This window comes from Diachasma alloeum, unplaced genomic scaffold (assembly GCF_001412515.2).
Source record: "Diachasma alloeum isolate Michigan unplaced genomic scaffold, Dall2.0 Dall_scaffold_00210, whole genome shotgun sequence".
Lineage (NCBI taxonomy): Eukaryota > Metazoa > Arthropoda > Insecta > Hymenoptera > Braconidae > Diachasma > Diachasma alloeum.
Window position 1 is genome coordinate 1,273,705 of NW_021680375.1, and position 26,946 is coordinate 1,300,650.

The 26,946-nt window shown below is 35.0% G+C and overlaps 4 protein-coding genes across 4 annotated transcripts in view; 1 reads left to right on the top strand and 3 right to left on the bottom strand.

Annotated features, from left to right (window-relative positions):
- The window catches only part of LOC107036601 (girdin), a 6,427-nt gene extending 4,829 nt beyond the window's left edge, over window positions 1-1,598 (top strand). The window contains exon 3 of the mRNA XM_015254660.1: window positions 963-1,598. Within this exon, the coding sequence (XP_015110146.1) occupies window positions 963-1,283 (321 nt within the window). The 3' untranslated portion in view covers window positions 1,284-1,598. The remainder of the gene's footprint in view (window positions 1-962) is intronic.
- Window positions 1,599-4,230: 2,632 nt separating this feature from the next.
- On the bottom strand, window positions 4,231-10,564 carry LOC107036609 (venom metalloproteinase 3). Its single transcript, XM_015254670.2, has 10 exons — window positions 10,399-10,564; window positions 10,184-10,325; window positions 9,979-10,108; window positions 8,943-9,079; window positions 6,549-6,601; window positions 6,352-6,472; window positions 5,562-5,705; window positions 5,347-5,485; window positions 4,396-4,488; window positions 4,231-4,316 (listed from the first exon to the last, which is right to left on the bottom strand). The coding sequence occupies exons 1-10, from the start codon at window positions 10,562-10,564 to the stop codon at window positions 4,263-4,265; spliced, it is 1,179 nt and encodes a 392-aa protein (XP_015110156.2). The 3' UTR covers window positions 4,231-4,262.
- A 5,457-nt stretch (window positions 10,565-16,021) lies between these two features.
- Window positions 16,022-19,591, bottom strand: LOC107036569. The gene is made up of 9 exons (XM_015254606.2): window positions 19,443-19,591; window positions 18,380-18,499; window positions 18,184-18,301; window positions 17,669-17,930; window positions 17,479-17,610; window positions 17,328-17,418; window positions 16,410-16,546; window positions 16,151-16,283; window positions 16,022-16,072 (listed from the first exon to the last, which is right to left on the bottom strand). The coding sequence occupies exons 1-9, from the start codon at window positions 19,587-19,589 to the stop codon at window positions 16,022-16,024; spliced, it is 1,191 nt and encodes a 396-aa protein (XP_015110092.2). The 5' UTR covers window positions 19,590-19,591.
- A 3,728-nt stretch (window positions 19,592-23,319) lies between these two features.
- The window catches only part of LOC107036595 (E3 ubiquitin-protein ligase RNF25), a 14,984-nt gene continuing 11,357 nt past the window's right edge, over window positions 23,320-26,946 (bottom strand). Inside the window, exons 5-6 of the mRNA XM_015254653.2 lie at window positions 25,601-25,900; window positions 23,320-23,975 (exon numbers count right to left, since the gene is read on the bottom strand). Coding sequence (XP_015110139.1) covers window positions 23,760-23,975; window positions 25,601-25,900 — 516 coding nt within the window. The 3' untranslated portion in view covers window positions 23,320-23,759. The remainder of the gene's footprint in view (window positions 23,976-25,600; window positions 25,901-26,946) is intronic.

Here is a 26,946-nt window from a genome sequence, read left to right on the forward strand (position 1 = left end):
CCATAAGAGGCCGTGTATAAGACTGATTTTGTTTATTTAATTTCTCGATATCCATAAGTTCTAAAATTTTAAAATTGTCACCGATGTTCACCATCTGTCTAATACTATTAATTAAAAAAATTATAACTTTGTTGGTGAATGTCAATTTTCAAGGTCATCGCCAAATTCACTTGGCACCCTTAATAGTTGATATTTTGGGGTTTTATTGAGTTTCTTTTGAAACCTTATGAGAATTGTATTGAAGAAATTTTAATCATTTTATTGGTACTAGATTAGTCCGCGCGCTCTGCGCGCGTAATCCTTACAAGGGGCTTAATGTATGTCAACTGTAGTGAATAGTGTTATATTAGATTTGTTATAAATGATGATAGCATACATTAAAGATATTACGATAATACTATTTTATATTATGTTTTATACTGTATTATATATAGTATATATAATATACTATATAATGTACATAATAAAAACAAATCTGATAACAATTATCATATACCTAATTCTGATAACAATAATCATATCTAATTACATACATTGAGTATACGATATTGTGCTAAATTACATAACCCATTATATATGCATAATGGATTATGTATATAATACATTATACAATGTATTCTAATACACTATAGAATATAATATAATAAAGTATTATCGTAATATCTTCTATGTCTCTATCCTCGTCTCGTGACTTGAATGAAATGGAAAGGTTATATCCGAACTAATTACGTTGTGAGTATCCTATTTGGGATAAAACAACATTAAAAAATATCTCGAGCCACAAAATGGGCCAATGTTGAATTCAATGAATCATTGAATTCAATTTAAAATATATCGTCATAGAAATTCCATTCGTAAGCAAATTGCTAATTTATTACCGAAATATATGAACTATGTTGTGACGAAAGCAATTTCACACTTGTTTTTCCCTGTTACTTAATGATCTTTCATTTGTGTTTCAGAAGGGAGAAACAGTCAATTCAATGACCATTTGCCTTCGCCAGGCCTTGAATCGTGAGAAGGACCTGAGAGATCGGCTAAAACTCTTATCAAAACCTTCAGATGAAAGTGTTGATGAAGGATATGCGGACAGCGCAGGCTTCTCCGACATTCCCCTTCCCTCCCCCTCTCCAATGGATTCAGGATTAATGAATTTTGCTGTTAATGTATTGATGAGGAGTCAGAATTTTATGGCACCGATCAGTTCCAGTTTGAGTGAACTCGAAATGAAACTCGAGAGGCTCAGCGCAACGTCAGAACCATTGAGTATCAAATGTCGATGAGTATTTGTGCGATTCAGTATTTACAAATTAAGTATTGAATTAATGGTTTAGTTAGATGGAAAATCAAGGGGATATATTTATTGTGGATCAAGTATTCATCTGTTGCATTTTGTTCAACATTCGAATCATTTCAATAATTGAATTTAAGAAAAATGTTCAGAGGTGATTTCGAGAGGAGTTGGTAGATTATTTTGGAAATATCCTGGACAGGAAGAGATTCAGAAGAATTCATCAAGCGAGGTTCTTGTGGAAAAATTTGATGAAGCACAAAAATGATTTTCTCATATTTTTTCTTAAGGCCCGGGTGTACTATCTTTCCAATGTTATCTGTATTTTTTTATCTTTCGCAATCCAAAATTGTCAGTTGAGTGGTACATCATGTAGAAATTCCCAAAAATTATGATAGAGTGATAAAAAAATTAGAAAAAACTCTGAACTTTTTCGAAGAGCGTTTTTAATTGAGATTCAGAATGAGTTGAAAAAAGTGGAAATTACAAATATCTGATTCGCTGTGGCAAATTATCTATTAGCTGTCATTTTCCATGGTGGATAACAAAACACTAACTCCTCATGGGAAGTGACAGCTAGGTATCTCAATTTTCAAAACAGTGGTATGTAGCCATCTGCCATTTTCATGTGATAAAAGTGTGATTAAAAATTCCCCAAAATATTACAACTTTTTTCAAGGAGCCTTTTCCGTAATAAATGTCTCTGTGCAGTGTGGGAAAAGATTTACGAAATCAGTCTTCCCCCTGCATGATATTGGGTGACAGACCGCCATTTGTCGCCGTAAATCAGATACATTTTTCAATTTATTGTTATTCAACTTATTCTGAATATAAATTAAAAATGCTCTTTGAAAAAATTAAGAATTTTTTCTACTTTTTTAAAATTATTCATCGAAAGATGAAAAAAAACATCGAGATAACATTCGAAAGATAGTACACGCGGGCCTTAAATAATAATTCCTTGCTTCAAAGATATATGCGAACTAATCTCTGGGAACATTCTGGAACCATCTCTTTTTGCTATTTTACGAGAGATTTATTTGCGAATGTCCAAGTTCAGTGTAAAGTGTTATGTATTCTGTAATTTATCTGTTGTATTTTTTTAGTATTACAATTAATCGATTCACTTGAATAAATTATTCAGAGATTATATGTATGATAATTAAGACGAAGATTATTGTAATGATATCGTCGATGATATTAAGAACGTGTATAATTAATTTATACAATGACAAATCATCTATAGTCACCCATTAAATTCTGCCCAATGTTTTTAAAAACTGACTGAGAGGGAAATTTATTAATTTATAATTTCAGAATTTCATTTCCTGCTGTGTCAATTGTATTTTTGTGAGAAGAAAGACCAGTCTTCTCTGGATTAAAAATGGATTAAAAATTGATGAAAAATGGGTGAAATCGAATATCGGAGGGAATGACTTGATAGCAGTCCGGTGGGCACACAGAGGAGATTTATAATATACTACATGCATTATCGTGAGCAGTTAGTGTTGAAAGAATATACACATGAATTGTAACGTGGTATTTTTTATTTTCGACTGTTCGGCGGTTTCTGAGATTTCCGGACGTCCAGAAGTCAAACCATTGACGAGGCGAGGGTCATTTGATTTATTATTTCGGACCATATTTATTAATTCAGTGGTGAAGTGGTAAACCGGGATAAGTCGAAAAATCGTGATTTTCCGCTTTGAATTTTCTGCAACTAATTGATGATTTCTCATTGATTATGTGACAGATTATTGTGTACACATTCACAATACCTAAATTCACTAACTTGTTCCGCTTGTGGACAAGAGCTATGAGACATAAGTCGACTTGTCTCGCTTAGATTTTCTTTATTTGCGAGATAAGTCGACTGAAGTCAGATTTTCGTCTTGTTCCGTTTTTTATTTAAATTAACATATACACATGATTTTTTGTTTTCGCTCAAACCGTTCACAGGGGTTATGTAATATGACATGCACAAGCGTTTTCTGGCAAAAACTCATTTTCTAAAAAAATCGACTTATTACGGTTTACCACTTCTCTACTAAATTGATTTTGTTTTGTGAAGTGCGTTACAGAATCTACGTGCAAGCTCGATTGCTCATTGATAGAATAACTGCAATTTAGCGACGAAATATCGAATACTATAAAAAGAGTAACCGTATAAGGTATTAAAATATTATACCACACGCACGCCAAAATTTAATAGAAAAACCTAGCAAATTCCCCAGACAATTCTATTGGATTTCTATTCAACTTTCTATTAGTTTTTACACGATTCTATTGAAATATTCAGTACAAAATTTTCTATATGGAAATATCAATAGAATTCGATTTTTCTATACAATTTATTCTATTGACATATTTTTTATAGAATTTCCTCGGCTCAAATTTTCTGAATTTTTTTTCACTTCATTTTTTTTCTTCGTTAAGAAAATCAAACAAGTAAAATTTTAAAATTTGAGCCGAGGAAATTCTATAGAAAAAATGAAAAACTATGATTATATATTGGGCGTTAGCATACGAGTGTTTGGCGGGTTGAATTTTCACAGTACTGATTGCTATTGTTGCACATAAAGGTGCACGATGCAAGCGATAATTTCCAACATTAATTTGTGTTATTATTTTGTAATAACATGACTAGACATTGAGTCAAGACCCTGAGGAAGCCAAAATTATATTGGCGAAACGTCGCTTCTTTTGACAATTTAATCAACGTTGTTGTTATTTCTCAAAAATCCCCTGACTCCTTCACTGTATGCTTATATATATCCTTTACGCCTTGTGGGCTCGACGAAGGCGACATAATCCTGGGATGAATAAATTAGGAGATGCTAATGATTAATTACTCTGTGAATCTGATATGTAATCTTTATTTTTCCTGATATATTCCGGACGAACATCATACATTTGTCTTACACTTCGTCACAGACATGCACCTCTGCACATTTTCCATCTCAAATTCTACTCAGTCATCATCCCACTGTTTTCGATTTTTGATACATTTTCCATTTTTACATCTCTGAAATCCGAGTTTGAATTTTGCATTAAGATAGCTGTTCTCTCGTGAAAGACATAAAGACACATGAAGATATACTTACGCCACCAGGACATGGTGTCCCATCAAATGCACGACCAGTGTTCCAACATATCAACCACCGTTGGCATTCAAGTTCCTGGCAAACATCTGATGACTGCAACAGCAAATTGAATTTTTTTTCAAAATTATAATGAGAACGATTTGCGTATCGATCTGGATCAGTGCAGGGTAATCAGAAGTTTAGTGCGGGAGAGGCTCTGAGTTAAAGTGACGGGTAAGGAAGGATTCTTGAAGTCAGGGGTAGGCGAGGAAAAAACCACTATGAATTTACGTTCAGACGGGAGACACGCATATTCTCCGTAGGATTTCCTATAGGAAATCCATCCATAGGAAAATCCTATAGAAATCCTATAGGAAAGGTTCAAATTCTACATAGGATTTCCTATAGGAAATCCTATGGAGAATTTTTTTTTTATAGGATTTCCTATAGGAAATCAAAAGTTTAGTTCTTAACTTCTTAGTTCTCCATAGGAATCCTATAGGAAATGTTCAAATTCTCCATAGGATTTCCTATAGGAAATTCTATAGGAAAAAAAAAATCAAAAAAATTTCCTATAGGAAATCCTATGGTAATCCAATCTCTACGGATTTCCTATAGGAAATCCTATGGAGAATTTGAACATTTCCTTGTGCTGAATTTCCTATAGAAAATTCTATGGAGAATTTGAACATTTCCTATAGGATTTTTCTGATAATATTTCCCACAGGATCTCCTATAGGATTCCCTATAGAATTTCCTATCAGATTTATGACCCTAATCCTGACCCTTGTGACCGATTGGTTTCGAGTCTCAATTTTGTGTGTTACTTTCTATAGAAAACACTATAGTGAATTCTATAGGAAATCCTATAGGAAATCCCACCAGAAAAATCCTATAGGAAATGTTCGAATTCTCCATAGGATTTCCTATAGGAAATCCTACAGGACTTTTTCATACGTGGTGTTCACCTACTTGGCAAGCTTTGGTATAGCCTTTCCATTTGCACTGCGTTTCCTCGGTGATACTTTTACCCGGTAATAATTCCTGATCCACCAAATCTCCTTGTGCTGAAATAGGAGTGTCATTGTCTAGACAATCCTCCATCTGTGACCTGCATCCCGGAAAAATTTTCCAATAGATTAGTTATTCTTTAACAGATGTTCGGAATGAGGGAAAACAAAACCTACCGAAGTCTGTTGGAAATGCTCTCTTTACTACACCGAGACCACTCGAAAGGACGCGTCTGTAGGACATAATCATTAGTCATTATGTAACCGCTCGTAGCCAAACAGTCATCCGGTGATCCGGGTTCGTCGTGCCTAGCCCCCAGTCTACGGATTTCATGACATATTGTTGATCATATTACAATAGACTTAATTGCAGTCTTGGGGAGTTTCATATTTGAAAATTAAATTTTTAACATTCTTGTTTAAAGTAGCTCTACCGTTCGGCCGGGTTACGCTGTACTTTTGAATATTTTTAGTTTTTAAATTTTTCAACTAAATAATATGGACAAAATTTGACAAAATTCGTACTCAGTCAGTATTATCTAAATTAAATTTCGAAAAATATTATTATTTTTTCAAACATTTCCCTCTTATAAATAAATACTAAAATTTGTTTGCAAAACGGTGAATTATTTTTTATGAAGTGTCAAAAAAAATCTTGATTTTTTCACATCTAATAAAAAAAAAATCAGATTTTAATCTTTGATTACAATGGAAATGTTGAATTTCACATAAGACACTGGGTTAAATCTTGATTTTTAAACATTTCTTCTTTGAAAAACCAAAACGATAATTAAATTGAGAACAAAATTAGAATTCCGAATCGAGTCGAGTTTTCTGCAATTTTTTTGCAGTTTTCAATAATCTTTGAATTTGCCGCAAGGGTAGAGCTACTTTAAAAGCCATAGTACGCAAAGATTTAAAACGGCCGATGGATTTGGAGGAAAAATAGTACAATCGCATTACGTACAGATGAGCAATTTCGTGGGCTGCGACCTGTACCCCTGAATACTTCATATCATCGTGAATTACTGCAGTCATCATTCGCCGACCGTAAAGGCCAGGACACCATGAGTCAACGTGGGCAGTTCCTTTTTTTCCAAATTATATGAAGAATTAATTTCGTCGCTGTTTCATTAAGTCGTTATTTATTAATGAATCCCTTACCCAAAATTGTTTGTTCACCACAGACTCCTTTCTTCATTGAACAGAGCGCCAAACTGAAAATTTATAAAAATACAGGGTGACGTCAGCACCTTGTTTACAAATTTTAAGCAGATATGGAATAAAAATCGGGAATTCAGTGGTACAAAAATGATTAAATTTCGACAATAGACTTTCAAATGGTGAACATTAGAATTGTTCGATATTTCAGCCAATTACATTGCGATCGAGTACCGCCATAATTGGAAACGGTGACGCAGATGTCAATGGGATTTGATATGATAGTTAATATCGCTCTTAATCACTGCGAAAAATAATGCTTGAATTTCAGACACTTTTCAAACACTTTTGGGACGATTTTGTAGATTAAAATGTGTCTGAATCAATGGAGGTATTTCAATTTCAGACACCAAGATGTTTGAAATTAAGATACAGACATCAGTTTCAGACACAAGCGGTGTTTTGAAATTTTCAGACATCAATTAGATTTTCAGACACTTAAAGATTCAGACTTTTTTTGCTATCTGCCATCTTAAATTCAGATGGTTGTCAGACACCTAGTTTTTGCTGTGGATGAGTCAACTTTTTAAAAATGAGAAATATCTTGGAAATTGATGTTTGAATGGACTTCCCGAATCGACGGTTTGGTTCTGATGGGACATACACAGATCTTTCAAGATCTCTCCAGATCTAGATTGATCTGGTAAATCCTAATCAGTTCTGCGACGTACTTTTCCGGAAACCTTTCGAATCCTCTGTTCTTTTCGGCCCTGAGAAGTCCTCTGTACTACCGAGACCGCGGGATTTCACGAGGGGGGGGGGGGTAGGCATTATGCGGAGGGTTGAAATTTGTAGCCAACGAGGAGAGAGGGTTGCAGAATATATTTTAGCCACCCTCATCTCTCCGTTTGCAGGCGGTGTTTAAATAAAAAATAGAGAACGTTGATTCTGTATTCATTGACTCCCTGATGCCAATGAAACTCTCAGAGGTGACAAAAAAGACGAAAAAAAAATTTCATTTTCATGTGGGTCAGGGGTCAGGGTGAAAGTCGATTTTCGCCAAAATCTAATTTTTTAGCCGGGTGAACGTTGATTCCAAGTATTTAAACGACGGGCTATTCAGAACTCTCAAAAGTATGTGGAAATAGTGAAAACTGAAAAAGTGTTTTTTTTTTTCAGATTTCCAAAGGGTCAGATTTTCCGTTTTCCAGGGGGAAAGTCGACTTTCGCCAAAATCGACTTTTTTAANGGGGTCAGGGTGAAAGTCGATTTTCGCCAAAATCTAATTTTTTAGCCGGGTGAACGTTGATTCCAAGTATTTAAACGACGGGCTATTCAGAACTCTCAAAAGTATGTGGAAATAGTGAAAACTGAAAAAGTGTTTTTTTTTCAGATTTCCAAAGGGTCAGATTTTCCGTTTTCCAGGGGGAAAGTCGACTTTCGCCAAAATCGAATTTTTTAACCGGGTGAACGTTGATTCCAACTATTTAAACGATGGGCTACTCAGAACTCTCAAAATTATGTGGAAAAAGTGAAAACTGAAAAAAAAAATTTTCACCGGGGGCCAAAGTGTCAGATCTTGGATTTTTCCAGGGGGAAAGTCGACTTTCGCCAAAATCGAATTTTTTAGCCGGGTGAACGTTGATTCCAACTATTTAAGCGACGGGCTATTCAGAACTCTCAAAAGTATGTGGAAAAAGTGAAAACTGGAAAAGTTTTTTTTTTCAGATTTTCAAAGGGTCAGATTTTCCGTTTTCCAGGGAGAAAGTCGACGTTCCCCAAAATTCAATTTTTTAGCCGGGTGAACGTTGATTCCAACGATTTAAGCGACGGGCTATTCAGAACTCTCAAAAGTATGTGGAAAAAGTGAAAACTAAAAAAAAAAAATTTTCACCGGAGGCCAAAGTGTCAGATCTTGGATTTTTTCAGGGGGAAAGTCGACTTTCTCTAAAATCGAATTTTTTCGCCAAGTGAAGTTTGATTCTGTATTGATTGGCCCCTCTAATGCCAATGACCCTCGAAGGCGCCAGAAATGTCGAAATAAAAATTTTTCTTTTTCATGCGGTCCTAAAGTGTCAGTTCTTGAATTTTTCCCGGGGGAAAGTCGACTTTCCCCAAAATCGGATTTTTTCGCAAAGTGAATGGTAATGCACTGCTAATGCTAAGGGTAAGCTAGTGGGGAATCCCTTTGATCGAAGAACTCGTGGATATATTGAGACTGGCCACCAAGGTTGGGCTTCCAGTATCAAAAACGTACTTCAGTAAAAGTGGAGCTAAAATAACTTAGAAAGTTCGGTGGCACCGGGGAGGCTACTCAATCCCCCTTCGCTTGCATAGCTAAGTTAAACTAAGTCGACTGGAACCGTTTTGCTTCTTTCCTACTGAACTACTACGTACTTTGTCTGCATGGCGATTATATCGTAGGTTGCATCAGGAATAGAGTATTCCAGCCAGTTGGCTGCAATAATTCCAATTTTATTATTTAACTTCCCTGATCTAATATTTTCGTTTATGAACGAAATTGCATTCCGGTCCTGTAACAAATAGAATTCTTCTTCATTAAGTTGACAGTCTCAAATAAGTTGTATTTTTCTATATATTTTGAAAAATTTTACTGCTTCGTGCGATGAGATATGATCATTTTCAGTTTAAAGAAAGCTCGCTATACACGGAGAGAAATATTCAAGAAAAATTACGGAACATTTCACGTAATCCGCAAGCGAGAATCGTTTTCAGTGAATTTCTATAGGAATATAAGAGAATAAATCTGAAACGTTTAGCAAATTTTCGGGTCTGTCACCGAAAAAATACGAAAAAGTCACGTAAATTTTCTGGAAGTTGTAAAATCTAACAGAAACTTCAAGACTTATTATGCCTCAGAACATGAAAATTCTTGGATGTTTAAGAATTTTTACGAAAAATTCCGGAAAAATTCCGGAACGTGCTGTTAAAATCTCCCCCTCACGGTGACTCATGGCTAGCCGTGAGGCGTCAGACGGATGAGTAATTTTTACGGAACAGATCGTAGAATTTACGTGACGATTAACACTTTTTATTGAACTTTACTTCGCTCCCAGATTACGTTTCGAAACGTAATTTTTACGTCTTTTTTCTGGTAATTTTTATTGAATATTTCTCTCCGTGTAGGTTTAAAATATTGTGGTATTAGTAGAATCGTCAGCTATTCATCGAGTTTTGGTCTATTAGAGTATTGGTCGCTCAGTGGTCAATGGGTGGTGATTGCTCGACCATCGATCGTCTTAAGATCGACTTACTACTAATAATTAACGATCGACTAATCGTTGACCACCAATTGACCAAGGATCAACAGACGATTCATCGGCCATCGACTGAGCGAACAAGTCGTGAGAACGACAAAAGTTTTTATTGCAAATCGTAATGTTTTTCATCGGTATATCATAATTTGGCTCACCATATTGATCACGATGCCAGTCAATCTCCACTGTATTTTTGGATCCTTAAGAGTGCTGAATCGAAGATTAACTGAGTTCCAAAAATTTATTGTGTAAATAATCAGCTTCAGGAAGCGCACTTCGTAAATTCTGTCAAATAAATTCAATTATTGTTTTCGACCGATGATTAATTGGAATTTACGATGATACTGGTAGATATATTACGTGGTATATTTTTCATCATAATCGAGGATGACCAGCACTTCGGGATATACTGTTTCACCGCTAGATCGTTTTAGTCTGTCGTAAGATGTTTTGTTGTATTTTGTTTCTGGTTTCTTGAATAATTCGGGGTTTCCCATCTGAGCTAAAAATCAAAATCAATCGTTCTACGATTGATTGGTACAAAAAAATTACGAAGTTAACGTGAAGAAACTTACGAAGAGCAATTGTTCCGTTCGGGGATGTCTTGGGTTTATAAAGTACGTGATAATCCGAAATGGAAAATTTTTCAGAGTCATTAACCCTTGCTGGTTCCGAAAAAAGATGGGGTTTTTCCTTCAAGAGACTTCTGATAGCTCTTTTTGATAATGGTGCTACTCGCATATCGCCAATACTTCCAATCTGCGTAGATAATATACGGTGATAGAGGACAGTAGAGCAAAATATCCCAAACCGGTTCTAGGATATCTATTCTCCGGAAAATTGTTTCCGGAAAATTGTTCCCTATATTTCTCATAGGGTGAACAGACCAATAGCTGTACTCGGGCCAATACTAGGACAATTTTACCTTTTATTGAATATTCTATAGATAATAGAATGAAAACTGTACGAAGTATTATCATTATCAATAATAACACTTATGTATAATCATGTGATGAAGTTTTTTTTTCGAAATATCAACATTACAGCGAGAAAAATAAAATATTTGAGAGGTACAGTGGTGGGTGGCGTGGCGCTGCAATTTGCTAAGCATCAGTGACAAAGTGTCGTGGAGAAAAAAAAGAAGTTCTCTTCCGAAAGAGTCAGATGTGGGAAATAGCACAATATTTTCAGGAGGAGAATCACATCCCGAAGATTGAGAATCTATTTGGCCTTGTATTTCTTCGCATTCAATAAAACAAAATTCACATGTTTGTATAAACTGGATGAAAATTCTATATTCCTCCATACCGTCCATGTATTGGCCATGCACCGTTCATCTATTGGCCCTAACGTCCAGTTATTGGGGATTTGGACGATATTCCACTTTTCCCTCATTTAATTATTCTTCTCTTCATTTTTTCCACTTCAAATTTTTGTTTTTCCTAATTCGTGTATTCTTTCAGGCCTAGAACTCATTTTTTATTCATTTAGCTACTTCATCTATTTTAAATCCTTTAATGAAGTTCAACAACACGCTCTTTGACCTTTTTTTTAATAATTCAAATCTGTAAAGGGGAGAGGGTTTTTCCAGGGCAAGATTTTTAGCGAACGTTTTTTCGGAAATGAATCGCAAAATCAAGCAGAAAGGAAAAATAAAAATAAAGATCTCTTACAATGTATACCATTTCCGCCTCACTCACAAACCCTGTATCAATCATTATCTACTGTTCAAAAAAAAAAAAAACACTCATATATCAACGTACTCAATTAATATTATATATGCAGTTTGAAAAAGAAATTATATGAAAAATGTATTCACTGGCTGAAGGCCCTCGGGCAATGGCCTGTTGCGAGCTTGCTCGCAACAAATTCCTTTAAAAATTAAAATTAAATTAAAAATAAAGTATGAAAAATATGGAGAAGATTGGTCCGGGGAACAACTTTTTGCGGAAAGATTTTCCGGGAACGAATTTCCGGTAACGATTTTTCGGGGAACAAGCCTCCGGTAAACCCACCAAACCCATTCCGGTGCCAAGAATACGAAACGTATCGGCGAGAAGAGAGTGGGGGGAAGCCCCGGTGTGTTAGTGTGTCATTAGGAACGCATTATGGCGCACGCACACCACAACAAAATGGCAAGAAGTGGAAAAACACCTGGAGTTCATTAGTCCGCCGGAGTGGGCTAATGAACGTGGTCTATAATCAATAAAATGACGCATGAAAAAATTTCATTAAAAAATCGAGCAAATTCGATAAAAAATTATATTACGCCGATTTTATTGGACTAATCGGCAGTTTTATTATGCGGTTTTTTGTAGAAAATGTCCAATAGAAACTATTTTATAGAAAAAGTCAGAAGAACTTCATCTTTCTACACAAATTTGTTCTGCTGAGACATTTTTTATGGGAATTTCTCGATGTGAATTTTCCCAGTTTTTCCCACCCCATTTCTCTTCTCGTATTTTCTTCTAAAAAATATTCGGTAGAAAAGGTCAATAGAATTCAATTTTTCTATACAACTTATTCTATTGAGATATTTTCTATAGAATTTCATCGGCTCAAATTTTCCAAGTTTTTTCGTTTGATTTTCTTGATGAGAAGAAAATAAAAATAGAATGAAAAAAACTTAGAAAATTTGAGTCGAGCAAATTCTATAGAAAATATATGAAAAAAATAAGTTATATAAAAAAATCGAATTCTGCTTTTTCTATTAAATGTTTTCTACTGAACATAGAATAGAATCAGCCAAAAATTAATAGAAAGTTTGATAGAAATTCAATAGAATTTTCTAACGAATTCCATAAGTTTTTCTATTCAATTTTTTCGTGCGTGACTATCTTCAGTTTTAATATTAAAAAATGCGCACGATAGATGAAGGCGCCAGCGACTTCGAAATTTACCAAATAAAAATATCTAAATTGATCCAATTTCTTACAAAATATCTATTATTATTTTTGTCAAGAGCGGTTGCCACTGATGAAACCACTGCCGGATCTTCGTAGAACATCACGGCGTCACTGATGACCTGAAGAGAGAATTCAATTATTAAAGACAATGAATCTACTGACATAATCAAGAGGTCTTTCATAATATTTTTACATTTGTATCAGCTTCTTTGATTGTTTCACTGTCATAGACCAGCCAAATTGGCGTTTCTTTACGAATCACGGAATTCTCCTTCACAGTCCATGAGACATCTTTTCCGGATCTTCGGAAACGTATCTCTTTCTCATTTCTACCTCCAGATTCTATATCTCGATGTTGAAATTGGACAATTTCATAATCGCCATCTGGGAATAATATCAAACAGCATAAATGTAATGGAATGAAAGTCTGACATAATGATTACTGATTGCACGTGATTTCAAATTGATTTTAAAGTGGTTTTAAAGTGACTTCAAAGTGATTTAAAATTTTCCATTTAAAATTATTTCATTACCATAAAAATTAAAGTGTTTCTCGTAATGATTATCAGAGATTTCCTTAAATAAGATTCCTTTTTTTTAATTGAAAATTTCCCTTTCATGTTGATCTGGTAGATGACTTTGCATGAAAAAAAAGCACTGAGCTCATTTGTCTCATTGGAGAAAGAAAAAATAGAGGCCCTTTGATCCCGCCATCTTATTTCATCCCGTAATCGCATTTTGCTCCAGTTTCTTCTAATTTTCTTTCTTAATTCGGTTTTTTTCGTATTGTTGCGAAGAGAGAATATTTCTGTCGGTAAACCGTATGCATCAAAACGGGTGTTGAATCAGTAATAAATGTTTCTTTCTTTTCCAGACATTTCAACATAAAATTTTACATAAAATTTCAAATCATCTCACTTATTTGGTTATCGCAAGTGATTTCAGAACTGATTTCATCTGAATTCAATCCAGAGTGACACAGTGATTTCCCCAGTGAATATAACCCCTCGCGTAGAACTGAGGGGACACGGATGAAAATATTGCATAGAAAAACCTAGCGAATTCATTAGAAAATTCTATTGGATTTCTATTGAAGTTTGTATTAGGTTTTGGTCGATTCCATTGAAATGTTCAATAGAAAAGTTCAATAGAATTCGATTTTTCTATCGAACTTATTCTATTGAGATATTTTCTACACAATTTCCTCAACTAAAAGTTTCTAAGTTTTTCTGTTTGATTTTCTTGATGAAAAGAAAAGAAAAATACGATGAAAAAAACTTGATAAATTTGAGCTGAAAAAATTCTATAGAAAATGTCTGAAGAGAGTAAGTTATATAGAAAAATCGAATTCTATTGACTTTTTCCATTGAATATTTTCTATTTAACATTTCAATACAATTAGCCAAAAACGAATACAAAGTTCAATAGAAATCCAATAGAATTCGCTAGGTTTTTCTATGAAATTTTTTCGTACGTGGATTCACTCAGATAGTTGCTTAGCATCACGATCTCTATTACATAAATTATTGGAACAAGTGAGATAAAAAAAAATAAAATCATTTGAAATAGTGCAAACGCTAGAAATTTCCATGGTATTACATGCAGTCAACAATTTTAAGAAATAATTTCGAAATGACGTGAATCAGCAATCACTATCATGAAATTTAGTAGAATGAATAGCCACTTGTGTGAGAGAATTTCATAGAAAAACGGAGGGAATTTGCTAAAAATTCTAATAATAATAATTTATTCCTCAAGTGCATGAATTTCTTCTTTTGTACAATTTGTTGACAACATACAATAGATCTCACAGTGGCAGTAATAACAATAATCACACACATTGATAATCGCTAAAAAATTCTATTGAATTTCAATTGAACTTTATATCAGATTTTGGTCTATACTCTACTGCAAAATGCCGCAGCTTATATCTGCGCGTTTTATTCAATAGAAATGTTCAATGAGAAATATTGTACCGAAAAAATCTATAATAGCAATTGAACTAAATTTTCCATCTATAATAAATTGCTAGATTTTTCTGTGAAATTTTCTCGGGCGTGGCCCCAAACGGAGAAGACAATGAACATATTACCTTGCAATTGGGCATCGCCAAATAGAGCCAAATCTTCTCTGAGCAAATCGCCACTTTCGCTCTACGAAAGAAAACCTGAATTTGCAGTGACGAATTTCAATTTTTGGAAAAAGTATATCTGAATCATGTACTCACGCCACTGACAATGGCAGCAAGGATGATATACGCTGGGAGAACCGTAAATATAAAAGAGAGCAACTTATTCATATTGCTTACTTAGACACAAAATTTGACTGATTACCGGAATAATGCTTCCACGGAATTTATAAAGCCGCCTTATCATTGGAATCGATTAAGCGAATGCACACCTCAGATGGATTGCTACTATATTAATCTTTATGGAGTCGTAAAACGGTCATGTCGTCCAAAAATTGGTAATTAGATTATATATAACTGCTCCAATGAATTTTTCGGGGAAGCTGAATTATTTCGTCATTTAATACCAATAGAAATTGAAATCAATAAGAAAATTGAGTCGGACTCAATTAGGTAAATAACTTGAAGGGGGTGACTGGGTCAAATTTTAACCTTTGTGGGGTTCATATCAGCTGCGTCCCCGTCGTGAACCCTGGGTAATGCTAAGTGCTGGTGAAGCTTGATACTTTAAGAAGATCTTGATACTTTAACAAGATCTGGCAATAAACTTACCTGTTTGTCCTATCAATTAGCACCCTTTGGTTGCCATCCAATTGGTAACAAACGCGTTATGGAAAGAAACAGTGAAACCCTAATCAACAGTACATTACACACTATAGTCCCTCATGGAAAGAACATATATCCGGACATATATTTCAGTATATTTCACTTATATTTCGGCCAAAAATGTCATATGCCAGAGGTCTCCTAGATATAAATATGCACATATATCTCGATGTAAAATATTTAACATATATCTGCAATATATCTCAGATATATTTTCGGCCAAAAATGTGGTATACCAAATATATGCTAGATATAAGTGCTGCATATATCTCATTCCCATAAGGGGTATTGTCCCTAAGGACTAAAGGAAGATAAGCCAAAGGATTCATAATAAACATTCATCCTTGTCCTATTCATCATATACAGTTGAAAAATTTGAACAATAATTTTCCCAGATGGTGTCGCACCAACTTTTCCGCAAAACGAGCTCACAGACGTGTCCACGTCAATATCTATCGATGGATATGCTGCGGATCGTCGTTTCCAGTAAACTCATATTTATCGCATTGAATTCAAAACCGTAAAGAAAGTCATAACTGTTCTCATAGCCTTGAAATAAAACTCATTCCGTTAAATCTTACGTAAAATCGTTGATTTCGTATCTAATCATGGCAATTCTTCACTCACCGCTCCAAAGCTTCCCATTGACATAACATAGAATTTCCCCGCTGTCAATTGACAAGGCTTCAAACTCCTCATCATAATGGGGATAATCATGAGTTGCAATTTATGAGGCATGTAGTACCATTCATTTTGATACCTAGATACGAGAAGGAAGACCAAAAGTTTGGACACTGCCAATCCCCAAAATAACCATTGAATATGTGCTCGTCTCCTTGAATGAGACGACTACATATTAGAATAATGAATTTCTCTTAATACTGACGCTGAGATGAAGACACTTTCACTCTGTACAATGAGAATGTGTCCCAACCAACTGATCCAAAATAGATGACAGACTGTTCCCATGCACATGAATGTGATCCTAATCATCTCATTTGGATGGGATGCTTTAATGACCGCCTGAAATGATAGAAGTCTATTGCCTCTTGTTCCGGCATCAATGTGGAGTAGGGGAGGGTGTGCCTGTACCGCTTAGCGGGTAATACCGCGCACCCGATTTTCTCCGCAACCATCAACGTAAAAATTTCTTTCTGTTCCTGATCATGAAGAATTTGATAATAGGATGTGATTGTCGGAAAATTTTCACTTTATTTACCACTTTAAATATGAAAAAACACGTAACGAAGTTTTGAGGTCTTTACAGTGCAAAATTTGTGGACTTTTAATTAAGGTTTTTGATAGTTTCAAACGCTGAATTCTCATATTAAACTGTGGTTATTCGATTCGTGGTACTTTCACGCGTAAATTGAGACCAATTCGAACTCAAAACTCCACTCATGTCAATAATTATCAACAATTTTGTTGACGCCAAGCGGAGCAGGTAATACCGCTCATAGGATCGGCCACGTAGTTGCTCGACAGCACTCGAGTACAGATTAGGTTGCGGCGCGCGCGATACATGCAAAACCCTATGAGCGGCATTGGAATCGTGCCGAGCGGTATTACCCGACGGCGGGTAGTACCGCTCAATAGGCTCTCTCTTTTATTTTCAATCAATTTTGTAGATTCTAAGGAGAATTAGGCGTCTACACTTCGAGAATAACGAGTTCAATAGTTAAAGAAATCCCACAAATACTTTTTTTATACTCAAGTTGGAATATAAAATATAAAACTGGCATTTCCTCTTAGGTGGGCGGTACAGGCACACCCTCCCCTAACACATTTGATAATATATACTTACTACTACCCCAGTGACCAGGATCGATGCCATATTGACTCCAACAATAAACAGAAGAGCTATATTGTAAGACGATTCGAGATCTTCCACAAACCTGCGATAAAATAGACATCAATTCAATTTTTATACTCTTGTTCTAATTCATGCTGCTCACTTGAGAGTCTGTGTTTGCAGGCGAGAGCATCTTTTTATGTGATTTACGGTCATTTGAAAATTGTTTGATATCATGTTATGAGTTCTTAGGCCTTGCGTATAATCCTCCGCATATAAAGTCTTTAAATGTAACCTTAAAAAAATGAAAATATCATTTTATAGTTTAGCTTGTGCATTTGAAATTGCCTTACTTCAGAATTTCAAACATTCCACACGCATGCTTGATCAGAGTTGCAAATAAATTGTCAAAAACGACGATTATACCTAGAGAGATAGACACCGTCACATAAGAATGAATTAGTATATATGCATAATACTTTTCTTGATCAATGAAGAATTCTGTTTGGTACAGAAATATTCGTGGCCGACTCTCATTCAGCGGTTTCAAATAATCCAAAATTCTTGGAACTGCAGGTGAGCAAAAATAGATTATCGCAATTCCGTAGAGAGTTGCTATTTCATATTTTTCCATAAAAGAGCAAGAAATCAAAAATGTTAATTTTCAATAACTCATTGGAGGAGCTCGAAATTGAGTAGAGGAGTAGCCAAATCTACGGAATCTGCCGGAATCATTTCAGTGCCTAATTTTCCTATCCACCAAAAATTACTTGACATTTCGCTCTACAATGACCTGTTTACGAGAAACAATCGTAGTTGACCACTCCGCTACTGCATTCATAGGGACGTTTGATTTCAACTCAAGTACTTGCATAAAATATATTCAAACGTCGTGCGCCCTCCGAATACGTATGCAGCAATTTGAGATCACATTCCAATTTCAAATCTTTCCAATCTCTCTCGATAGAAAGTAATAAATTTCGCATCTAGAGAATCAACATACTTATTATTCAATTTGACCTGACTTATGAAAATCGGATTAATTCGCATTAAGCAGCAATTACTCGGTCCTCCATTATTATCCAGTTAATGAACTTGATGAAGCCCATTAGGTGGCATCCAATAAGAGGTAAGCACTCAACGCCGATATCCAAATCGGTCAAGGACTCGATGAATTTGATTACCTGATTCCAATAATAAATTGCTTAAAGTAGTTAATTTTGAAATTCAATAACAGCCAATGAGAGGAGATAAATCGACGCTTGACATGTTAATTATTTAATAAATATTTAAAAAATAAATAGCTTGTACTGTGCTGTATTTATGAGAATTTTTATCCCTCGGAAAATGGTAATCTTGTGAAGCCTTATAATCCTACTCATTGATAGGATACTTATAAAATACTTTACACTATTGAGGACTAACAATGATACTAAATATTAACTAATCTAAAGCAGAATTAAGATAAAGGATAACAGAAAATGAACAGAAAAATTTTAAATAATTTTATATAACTGATGTTAACAAATATTAAGGAGAGGAGCAGGACTACATAGGTGTAAAACAAAGAAAAACATTTGTAACACCAAAGAGATGAATAAATAAAATAAATAATACTTTACACTATTAGAAAATTACGCCTGAAATTTCAAGTAAAAAGTCTTGAAATTTTTAACAATCACTCATTCACACGAAATTTTCATGTATTTTGTTGTTGAAAAATTACTTAAAGTCTGGAGTGTTCAATGGAATTGCGATTTTCAGGTCCACATGATAATGAAAATGATTAAATAACTTGAAAATTCAGGCAACAATTTCAGTGAATTTTCAATTCACTGAAAATTCAGTTGGATCTGGTGTTCCATTTCCGCAATGAAGTTGAAAATTCTAGATGTCGTTGAAATATCAGTGATAATCTAACATGGAAAACCCTGTTATCCTGAATTTTCAATCTGAATGAGAGATTCTATGAACGATTTGATCTTGAATTGAATTCAGTTTCATAACATTGAGAATTTAAATGCAACTATTGCTTAATTTTCAAAAAATTTCTAACAATGTACAAGGTATGATTCGACTTATCTTCTTATTCCTTTCGACTTCAGAATGCGACAGAATGCTGCCTACCTTCGGTATGAATATGGTACTAACAATAAAAAATGACGAACATCTCAAAAATCTCTTTCTCCTCGCCGATTGGAATGGCCAATGCCCGATGAATTGCAAACCCCATTTGGTAATTCGGTAGTACGAGTGATCGAAGAGGTTCTGCATGACAACTGTGGAGAACGACTGACGCTTAAAAGGTACCGAATAAGTCGAAATGATACGTCAATTGTCAGCCTCATTGTATATTCGGTCAGACGTTACAGAGAACCAATTTCGTATTCAGACACTGGAAGTAGTCGCTATTACGGCAATTAAGCCGCTGAATCTTTTAAGCGCGCGAAACGTTTTGTATTTCTTGTTTCGGGAATTTGAAAGGGAAAGACAAAATGAAAGGACATAGAATACTGGACACTCATCAGCGATCATTACGTGCATAAATGGGTGGTATCAGTGACATAAGTTAGGTCTCTTTGAAGAAGAACAAAGAAGTCAAAGCAGACGGGGTAGACGGAGCCTATGGTATTCATTCACGTATTCTTCGCCTTCACAGGGGATCGCGTGATGGGGCAGTGAAAGGGGTTCTCTTCGATCATCCACTTCACGAAGCAGGGGTAGAGCGGGTTCAACATATCATTTTACAAAAAACCCGAAAATTCAACAAGGGTACTGGAGCGGAGAGAGGAGTTGCCGTACGTCCATCAATACACGGAGAGAAATGTTCAGTAAAAAATACGGAACTCTCACTTCACTCACCGATTACAGAATCGACTCAGAAAATTTAAGTGACGATATCGTAATTTTTCACAAGAGATTCAGATAAAAATTACGGGACGCTCCGGACAAATTCCGTGACAGTTTCGTAAAATTTCCTACAACCACATTTCGCTCCGGAATTACGGAAAAGATACGTAATTTGTATTGAATATTTCTCTCCGTGTAAAAAATCATAACCATGAGGATTACTCGAGGTATTTTCGATATTGTTTACTGAAAATGTTGACTGAATTTTTTGCGCTTCTCACAATTGCGTAGGTGTTTCATACGATACGCGAGTGATTCATGAAGAAATCCACTTCGGGTGGATTATTTCTTCAATAATCTGTTTATTGAAAACAGGGAATTGCTGCGAATCGATTCGAATGATTATTACCAACGGAATTGGTAGAAAAAAAAGACTGTCGGATAGGCTCGAACAAGTTGTGATTATAATGTTCACGTGCATTTGTAGGTCGCAATAATATTTCCAACTAATAATTTTTAAAAAAATTGAATTTTTAAATTTACTTCATGTGTCCCTTTAAAGGGTAACAGAGGGCTACCGTTTCCTCGAAATTTTCAAACAAATTTCCTGCTCAAAGTTATTAATATGTTTTGAACCAAAAGCACATTCATTTCCATTATCGCTTCCTGGAGATTAATGTGCTTGGATTTGTAAAAATATCGATAACTTTCAGCAGGAAATTTGTTCAAAAAATTGGTAAATTAACGGCATTCTGTTACCCCTTAAGGGACGCATGTATAACTTCCCGATGCTAGTTGAAATTTGAAATTAGAAATTCGGAAATTTCTTACGAAACATTTAAGTTCTTTCAAATTCCATTTTCTCGAATTTCAATTTTGACACTGTTTTTTTGAAAAACTCAAAAAGGGGTGGGGGGTTTTCTCTCCCAACCTAGTCCAGTCTTAAGGGCTAACGGCACCCGTCGCACGCAGAGGTTAGGGTTACCCCCTATCGGTATTGCAGGCTCCCGTGTTTTTTTTGATTTTGTACGTGAAAAGTACAAAAGCCCATAAAATATAAATAAATGGATGTAAATAAATAATAATGATATGGAAACATTCTGCATCATCTTCTGACTCGTAAAAGTACTACCCCTGAAGGGGTAACAGAACCGACCACAAAAAGACGTTTCCCAAAAATAAGTTTTCTTGGATTCTATGCAATGAGAATCAATCAAACTTTTTCCACGTATTGAGAGTAGCGGAACGCATCGCTCTCTTCTCATGCTTTTCTTATTTATGCACAAAAAAATTACAAATTATTTAACGGCAAGGACCAGGGCAGGGCCGACGCCATTTTATTTGTAGGAATCTGCCAAGTCATGGTAGAAAAACCGATTTTTTGTAGATTTTTCTTAGCCGATGGCTATTTTCATGAGAAGAGAGCGATCGAGTGAGGTCCAAGACAGATTTGAAGTACAAAAACGTACTTTTGTTGCGTAATTTTTGTAAAAACTTGTTTATGATGATTGGGTGCTATCCAGGAGGCAACATGTCCTTTACAGGCCATCAATTGTAAGAGGGAAGTACTTTTACGAGTCAGCAGATGATGTAGAATATTTCCATACCATTATTATTTATTTATATCCATTTATTTATATTTTATGGGATTTGTACTTTTCACCTACAAAATCCAACAAACCACGGGAAGCTGCAATACCGATAGGGGGGACCCCTAACTTCTGCGTGCGACGGGTTCCGTTACCCCTTAAGCAAGTGAATCACTGATCTCTATATAACTGAATAGCCGATCCCTATGGCAGCCAGTGAGTTTATTAGAGAGGTACGCAGCGCCTCCGGATAGTAGTCAGCAAACTAAGATTCTCTCTAGTGCACATGTCCGTGTCAGCTGCAGGTAGTGGGGCAGTGGTAAATTTACCGAGAGCATTGGGAAATATTATAGGATATTTTACCGTGTAGGACATCCAGAATAACAGACGAACTTTTGTTAATAATCAGTGAAAACTGACATTGTCTATAAACGCGAAAGGAAGCCGAAGCATGGAGGAATGTCGAAATTAGTACAATTGTTATTAATATTGTATTATTAATGAATTGTATAATCGTTAATAATTGAAATTTTAAAAATTGAATTTTTAAAAATTACAAAGAATCGCCAAAGAATGTTATTAGATTTTTTTAATCGTCATTTTTTGCTAGATTTAATTGACGTTTTAGTTTTTTCAAAAAATCAATTTTGAAAAATCAGGATTTAACCCACTGTCTTATGTCAAAGTCCATAACTTTGTTGTAGAGCAAGATTGAAATCGGAATTTTTGACTCAAAATATGAAAAAAAATCAAGAAATTTTTTGACACATGATACAACATGAATGACCGTTTTTTAAACAATATCCATTATTTATTTATAAAACGGAGATGTTTGAAAAGAAAACAATATGTTGAAAAATGTCATTTAAATGATGTTGATTGTGTATGAATTTTTTATAAATTTTCTCACGTAATTTAATGGAAAAATTTAATAATTGAAAATCTCGACATCTATAGTGTGGTCAGTATGAACTTGTAGCCTACTGATGAGCTACTTTAAGGAAATTAATGTATTCAGGAAATTGGGAAACTCAAAATAAATATTCAACTGAATTTATTCGTTCGAAATTTTTTTGTATTTATTAAACTATAATACACCTAGACTGATCGGAATTTATTGATTGAGTATACTATACTAATTTTACCTTTTTCAATTATTATTTACAATTTGGGACGGAGAATGATTCCACGGCAATTTTCCGAGCACGTGGCCCCCACTGCGGCGCGCATGCGCACTGACGTCATCTTTAGTACTTGAGCTACTATACGGCAGCGCTGGCTGACACTTCAATTCGCCTCACTTTGAGAGTGGTGGGAGCATAGGGATCAGCGATCCAGTTATATAGAGATCAGTGAAGTGAATGCCTGTCGATCGCGACCAACTTCATTTCGATTGCACACACACACATACTCTTTTCTAAAAACCATCTGGGCAGCTTCTACTCTTCATGAACCGTCGACATTTCATGAAATTACGATTTTTCATTTCCGGGGTGAAATCAATAACTTCCAATCGGGAAGTTAATAAATAAAAGGTCTTCCTCGAATAAAAAATCCCCATCATCTATTTAATGACTAGTTTTATTATGATTACAATAAACAAGTGGCTCCTATAATAAAAAAATTGAATCATAAAAATCCAAAGTATGAGAAAATTAATATATCACAGTCAAAGATGATTTTTCCGAACCAAAAATGACAAAAAAAAACATAGAAAAATACGAAAGCACTCAAAATCAAAACCGAGCTATTCTTTCAAATAAGAAAATAATTCATCCATTCAAAATAATTACGCAATAACATTAATTATCATTAAGTAATTTCGTTGATAAGCAGAAATGAAGGAATATAATCTAAATAATTATCGAATGACGGAGGGATAGTACAGAGAGTTGAGTCAAGTATTTATGATGTGACAATTAGAGCTGATTACATTGACAATAGAACGATTATTGATTATATTGCGAATAAAATGGGCAGTATTTCGACTATGTCCAGCCCATTGTCATCTGGGTGTTGTCTCGTTTTGACGTAGACGCTCGCATCGACGAGATTCGTATCCACCACGACCACGTCCACGATTCTTTCGTCCATGGTGATGATGATGATGGTGATGATGATGATTATTGTGAGAGCCACGATTATCACTTTGCTTGTCCTTTTCTGCATTACTTTGTTGATGATTGTTCGAGTGCTTCGGCTCGGGGACTTGATGGTGTCGCTAGAAATTGAGTGAATCCATTTAATTATTTCGTTTTTAAGAATTCAAGGCATTGATTGGGAATAATTAATTATCAGGCGGCTTTTAATTCGATTGTTTGCAATTATCTGCTGGACTCGGGACAATACCGGGACGATTTTACCTTTTATTGAATACTCTTTAAATAATAGAATGAAAACTATACGGATTGTTATCATTATCAATAGTAACACTTATGTATAATCATGTGATGAAGTTTTTTTTTCGAAATATCAACATTACAGCGAGAACAAAAATAAAATATTCTGGAGGTACAGTGGTGGGGGGCGTGGCGCTGCAATTTGCTAAGCATCAGTGACAAAGTGTCGTAGAAAAAAAAAGTTCTCTTCCGAAAGAGTCAGATGTGGGAAATAGCACAATATTTTCAGGGAGAGAATCACCTGCCGAAGATTAAGAATCTATTTGGCCTTGTATTTCTTTACATTCGATAAAACAAAATTCACATGTTTGTATAAACTGGATGAAAATTCTATATTCCTCCAGACCGTCCATGTATTGGCCATCCACCGTCCATCTATTGGCCCTAGCCTCCAGTTATTGGGGATTTGGACGATATTCCACTTTTCCCTCATTTAATTATTCTTCTCTTCATTTGTTCGACTTCAAATTATTGTTTTTACCTAATTCGTTCATTCTTTCAGGTCTAGAACTCATTTTTTATTCATTTAGCTACTTCCTCGATTTTACATCCTTTAATGAAGTTCAACATTTATTGTTAAACTTCCCTCTATAAAAGATATTTTTATTCTGAAAAGACACCGTCGTGTATGAATGATCCGCCTATTGAACCAAATATTTCGTTGTTGTTGAAACAAGAGCAATTATTCATGACTGAGACTTTCAAATTCGAACCAATTATTTTTTTGGTAATTTTCAACTAACGATTTTGTTGGTCCAAACAAGACTTGTTTGAGAACTTGTTCATTTTTCTTTCAGTATATTATTAATAATAATTACTTTGAAAGTGGCAAAATAACACAGTCTTACAAGAAAATGAATTTTTCAAGGTCGGAAAAAAATGAAAATGTAGAAAATCTCGAAAAATCAGTTTAAAAAAATAAAATTTAAAATTCCCGAAAAAAATTATCCATCATTGATCATTTCTTACATGAATCCTAACTTTGACGAGCATAAAAAATTCATCAACACATCAACAATAGTTTATGAAATTAATGTCCATTCGAGGTACCCAGAAACATTATTTATCTCAGAAGCTTGACATTGACGATAATTTTTGTATTAAACATAACGTTTTCATAATTTTTTCTATTTTTTCTATATTTTAATCTCTTCTCTAATCTGGCAAAATTCATTTTCTCACAAGACTCTGTTGTTTTGCCACTTCTGAACCAATTATTATCAAGAATACTAGCCTGCCAATTGAGCACGAACTCAACCAAAATGTTTTTATTCATATCAACTTTCGTTTAGAATTCATTTCAATTTTTTTTTTTAAGCTTCCGAACCCCATTCAGGCTCATTAGGCTACATTGATTTCAAATTTTCATCTTCAAAATTTACGATATGTTTATACAACTTTAGGAAATCTCCGGCTAAGTTTGAATAATTGATTGTGAAAGATTTACCACATTAGAATTAGCAGCGAAAGTTGGGAGACTGGGGCCAGCAGGTGAAGTGGGTGTCTCAGCGCCAGCGACAGAGTCATCCTCGGTTCTCAGCAGCATCTTGGTACCCTCAGCCTCGGGATCGATGATTCCTCCTCTCTGTTGTTGCCGTACGAACAAAACCGACATTTGCCGTTGTAATTCGCGTAATTCAGCGGTGACGGAGAAGTCGGTTGCTGTCTCCACGTCGATCGGTGGTGCAGCTGAGCAGAGACTCTCGACATCACAGTTTATTGACTCTCGGCAGACTGGACATATTGCCTGTAAATTAGATAAACAGAAAATTGAACTAATTGGTGTTGTTAATTTCCTTTAATGATTCGAGTTATGAGCAGACAAGTCGATGCTGGGGCTTTCGTCTCAATTTTTTTTGAAAAGGTGGAGATTAGACAGAAATTTTGAAAAAAGAACAATTAAAAATATGGATAATTGCAGCGATCGGTCGTCAATCATTACATTTGTAATATTTTGTAATATCTTTAGAATTTGCACCTTTCTATTACTATGGTTTTCTTAAGTTAAGGTCCCGGTGTACTCTCTTTCGAATGTTATCTGGATTTTTTTCATCTTTCGTAATCCAAAATTATCAATTGAGTGGTACATCATGTAGAAATTCCCAAAAATTATGATAGAATGATTAAAAAAAATAGAAAACATTCTGAACTTTTTCAAAGAGGGTTTTTAATTGAGATTCAGAATGAGTTGACAAACGTGGAAATTACAAATATCTGATTCATTGTGGCAAATTATTTATTAGCTGTCATTTTCCATGGTGGATAACAAAAGGCTGTGACTATTCGCACCATTGCGTGAATCACTCCCGTACACTCCATACACTCCACGCATGCGTGAAGTTTGTGTGTTTCACGCAGCCGAATTGTCATACTGCTGTGTATTTCACGCAGTTGAAGTTTCATACTACTGTGTGTTTCACGCAGTTGAAGTTTCATACAACTGTGTGTTTCACGCAGTTGAAGTTTCATACAACTGTGTGTTTCACGCAGTTGAAGTTTTATACTACTGTGTGTTTCACGCAGTTGTATTTTTATACTACTGTGTGTTTCACGCAGTTGTATTTTTATACACCTGTGTTTCACGCAGTTGCATTTTGATACGCCTGTGTGTTTCATGCAGTTGAANCCCAAAAAAACATTCATATCTTGTCTGACATCGCTGCTACAAAGATGTCAGACAAGATATGGATGTTTTTTTGGGCTCAAACGAAAGAGCGGGCCGCGAAATTGAAAGCCCGAGTTGAAGACCCGAGTTTGTAGCAAAGATGTCAGACAAGATATGAATGTTTTTTT

Bases quoted from the DNA above. Each gene is read 5' to 3' on its own strand.
- LOC107036569 (XM_015254606.2), bottom strand. From the start codon at position 19,589: ATGCAGAACCTCTTCGATCACTCGTACTACCGAATTACCAAATGGGGT. The intron at 18,302-18,379 runs GTAATTGCTGCT...TTGATTCTCTAG, and splicing joins GGATAATAATGGAGGACCGA to ATGCGAAATTTATTACTTTC. The intron at 17,931-18,183 runs GTACTTGAGTTG...AATATGAAATAG, and splicing joins TTTGAATATATTTTATGCAA to CAACTCTCTACGGAATTGCG.
- LOC107036609 (XM_015254670.2), bottom strand. From the start codon at position 10,564: ATGCGAGTAGCACCATTATCAAAAAGAGCTATCAGAAGTCTCTTGAAG. The intron at 6,602-8,942 runs GTACGTAGTAGT...ATAAATTTTCAG, and splicing joins ATAATCGCCATGCAGACAAA to TTTGGCGCTCTGTTCAATGA. The intron at 5,486-5,561 runs GTAGGTTTTGTT...TCCGGGATGCAG, and splicing joins AGCATTTCCAACAGACTTCG to GTCACAGATGGAGGATTGTC.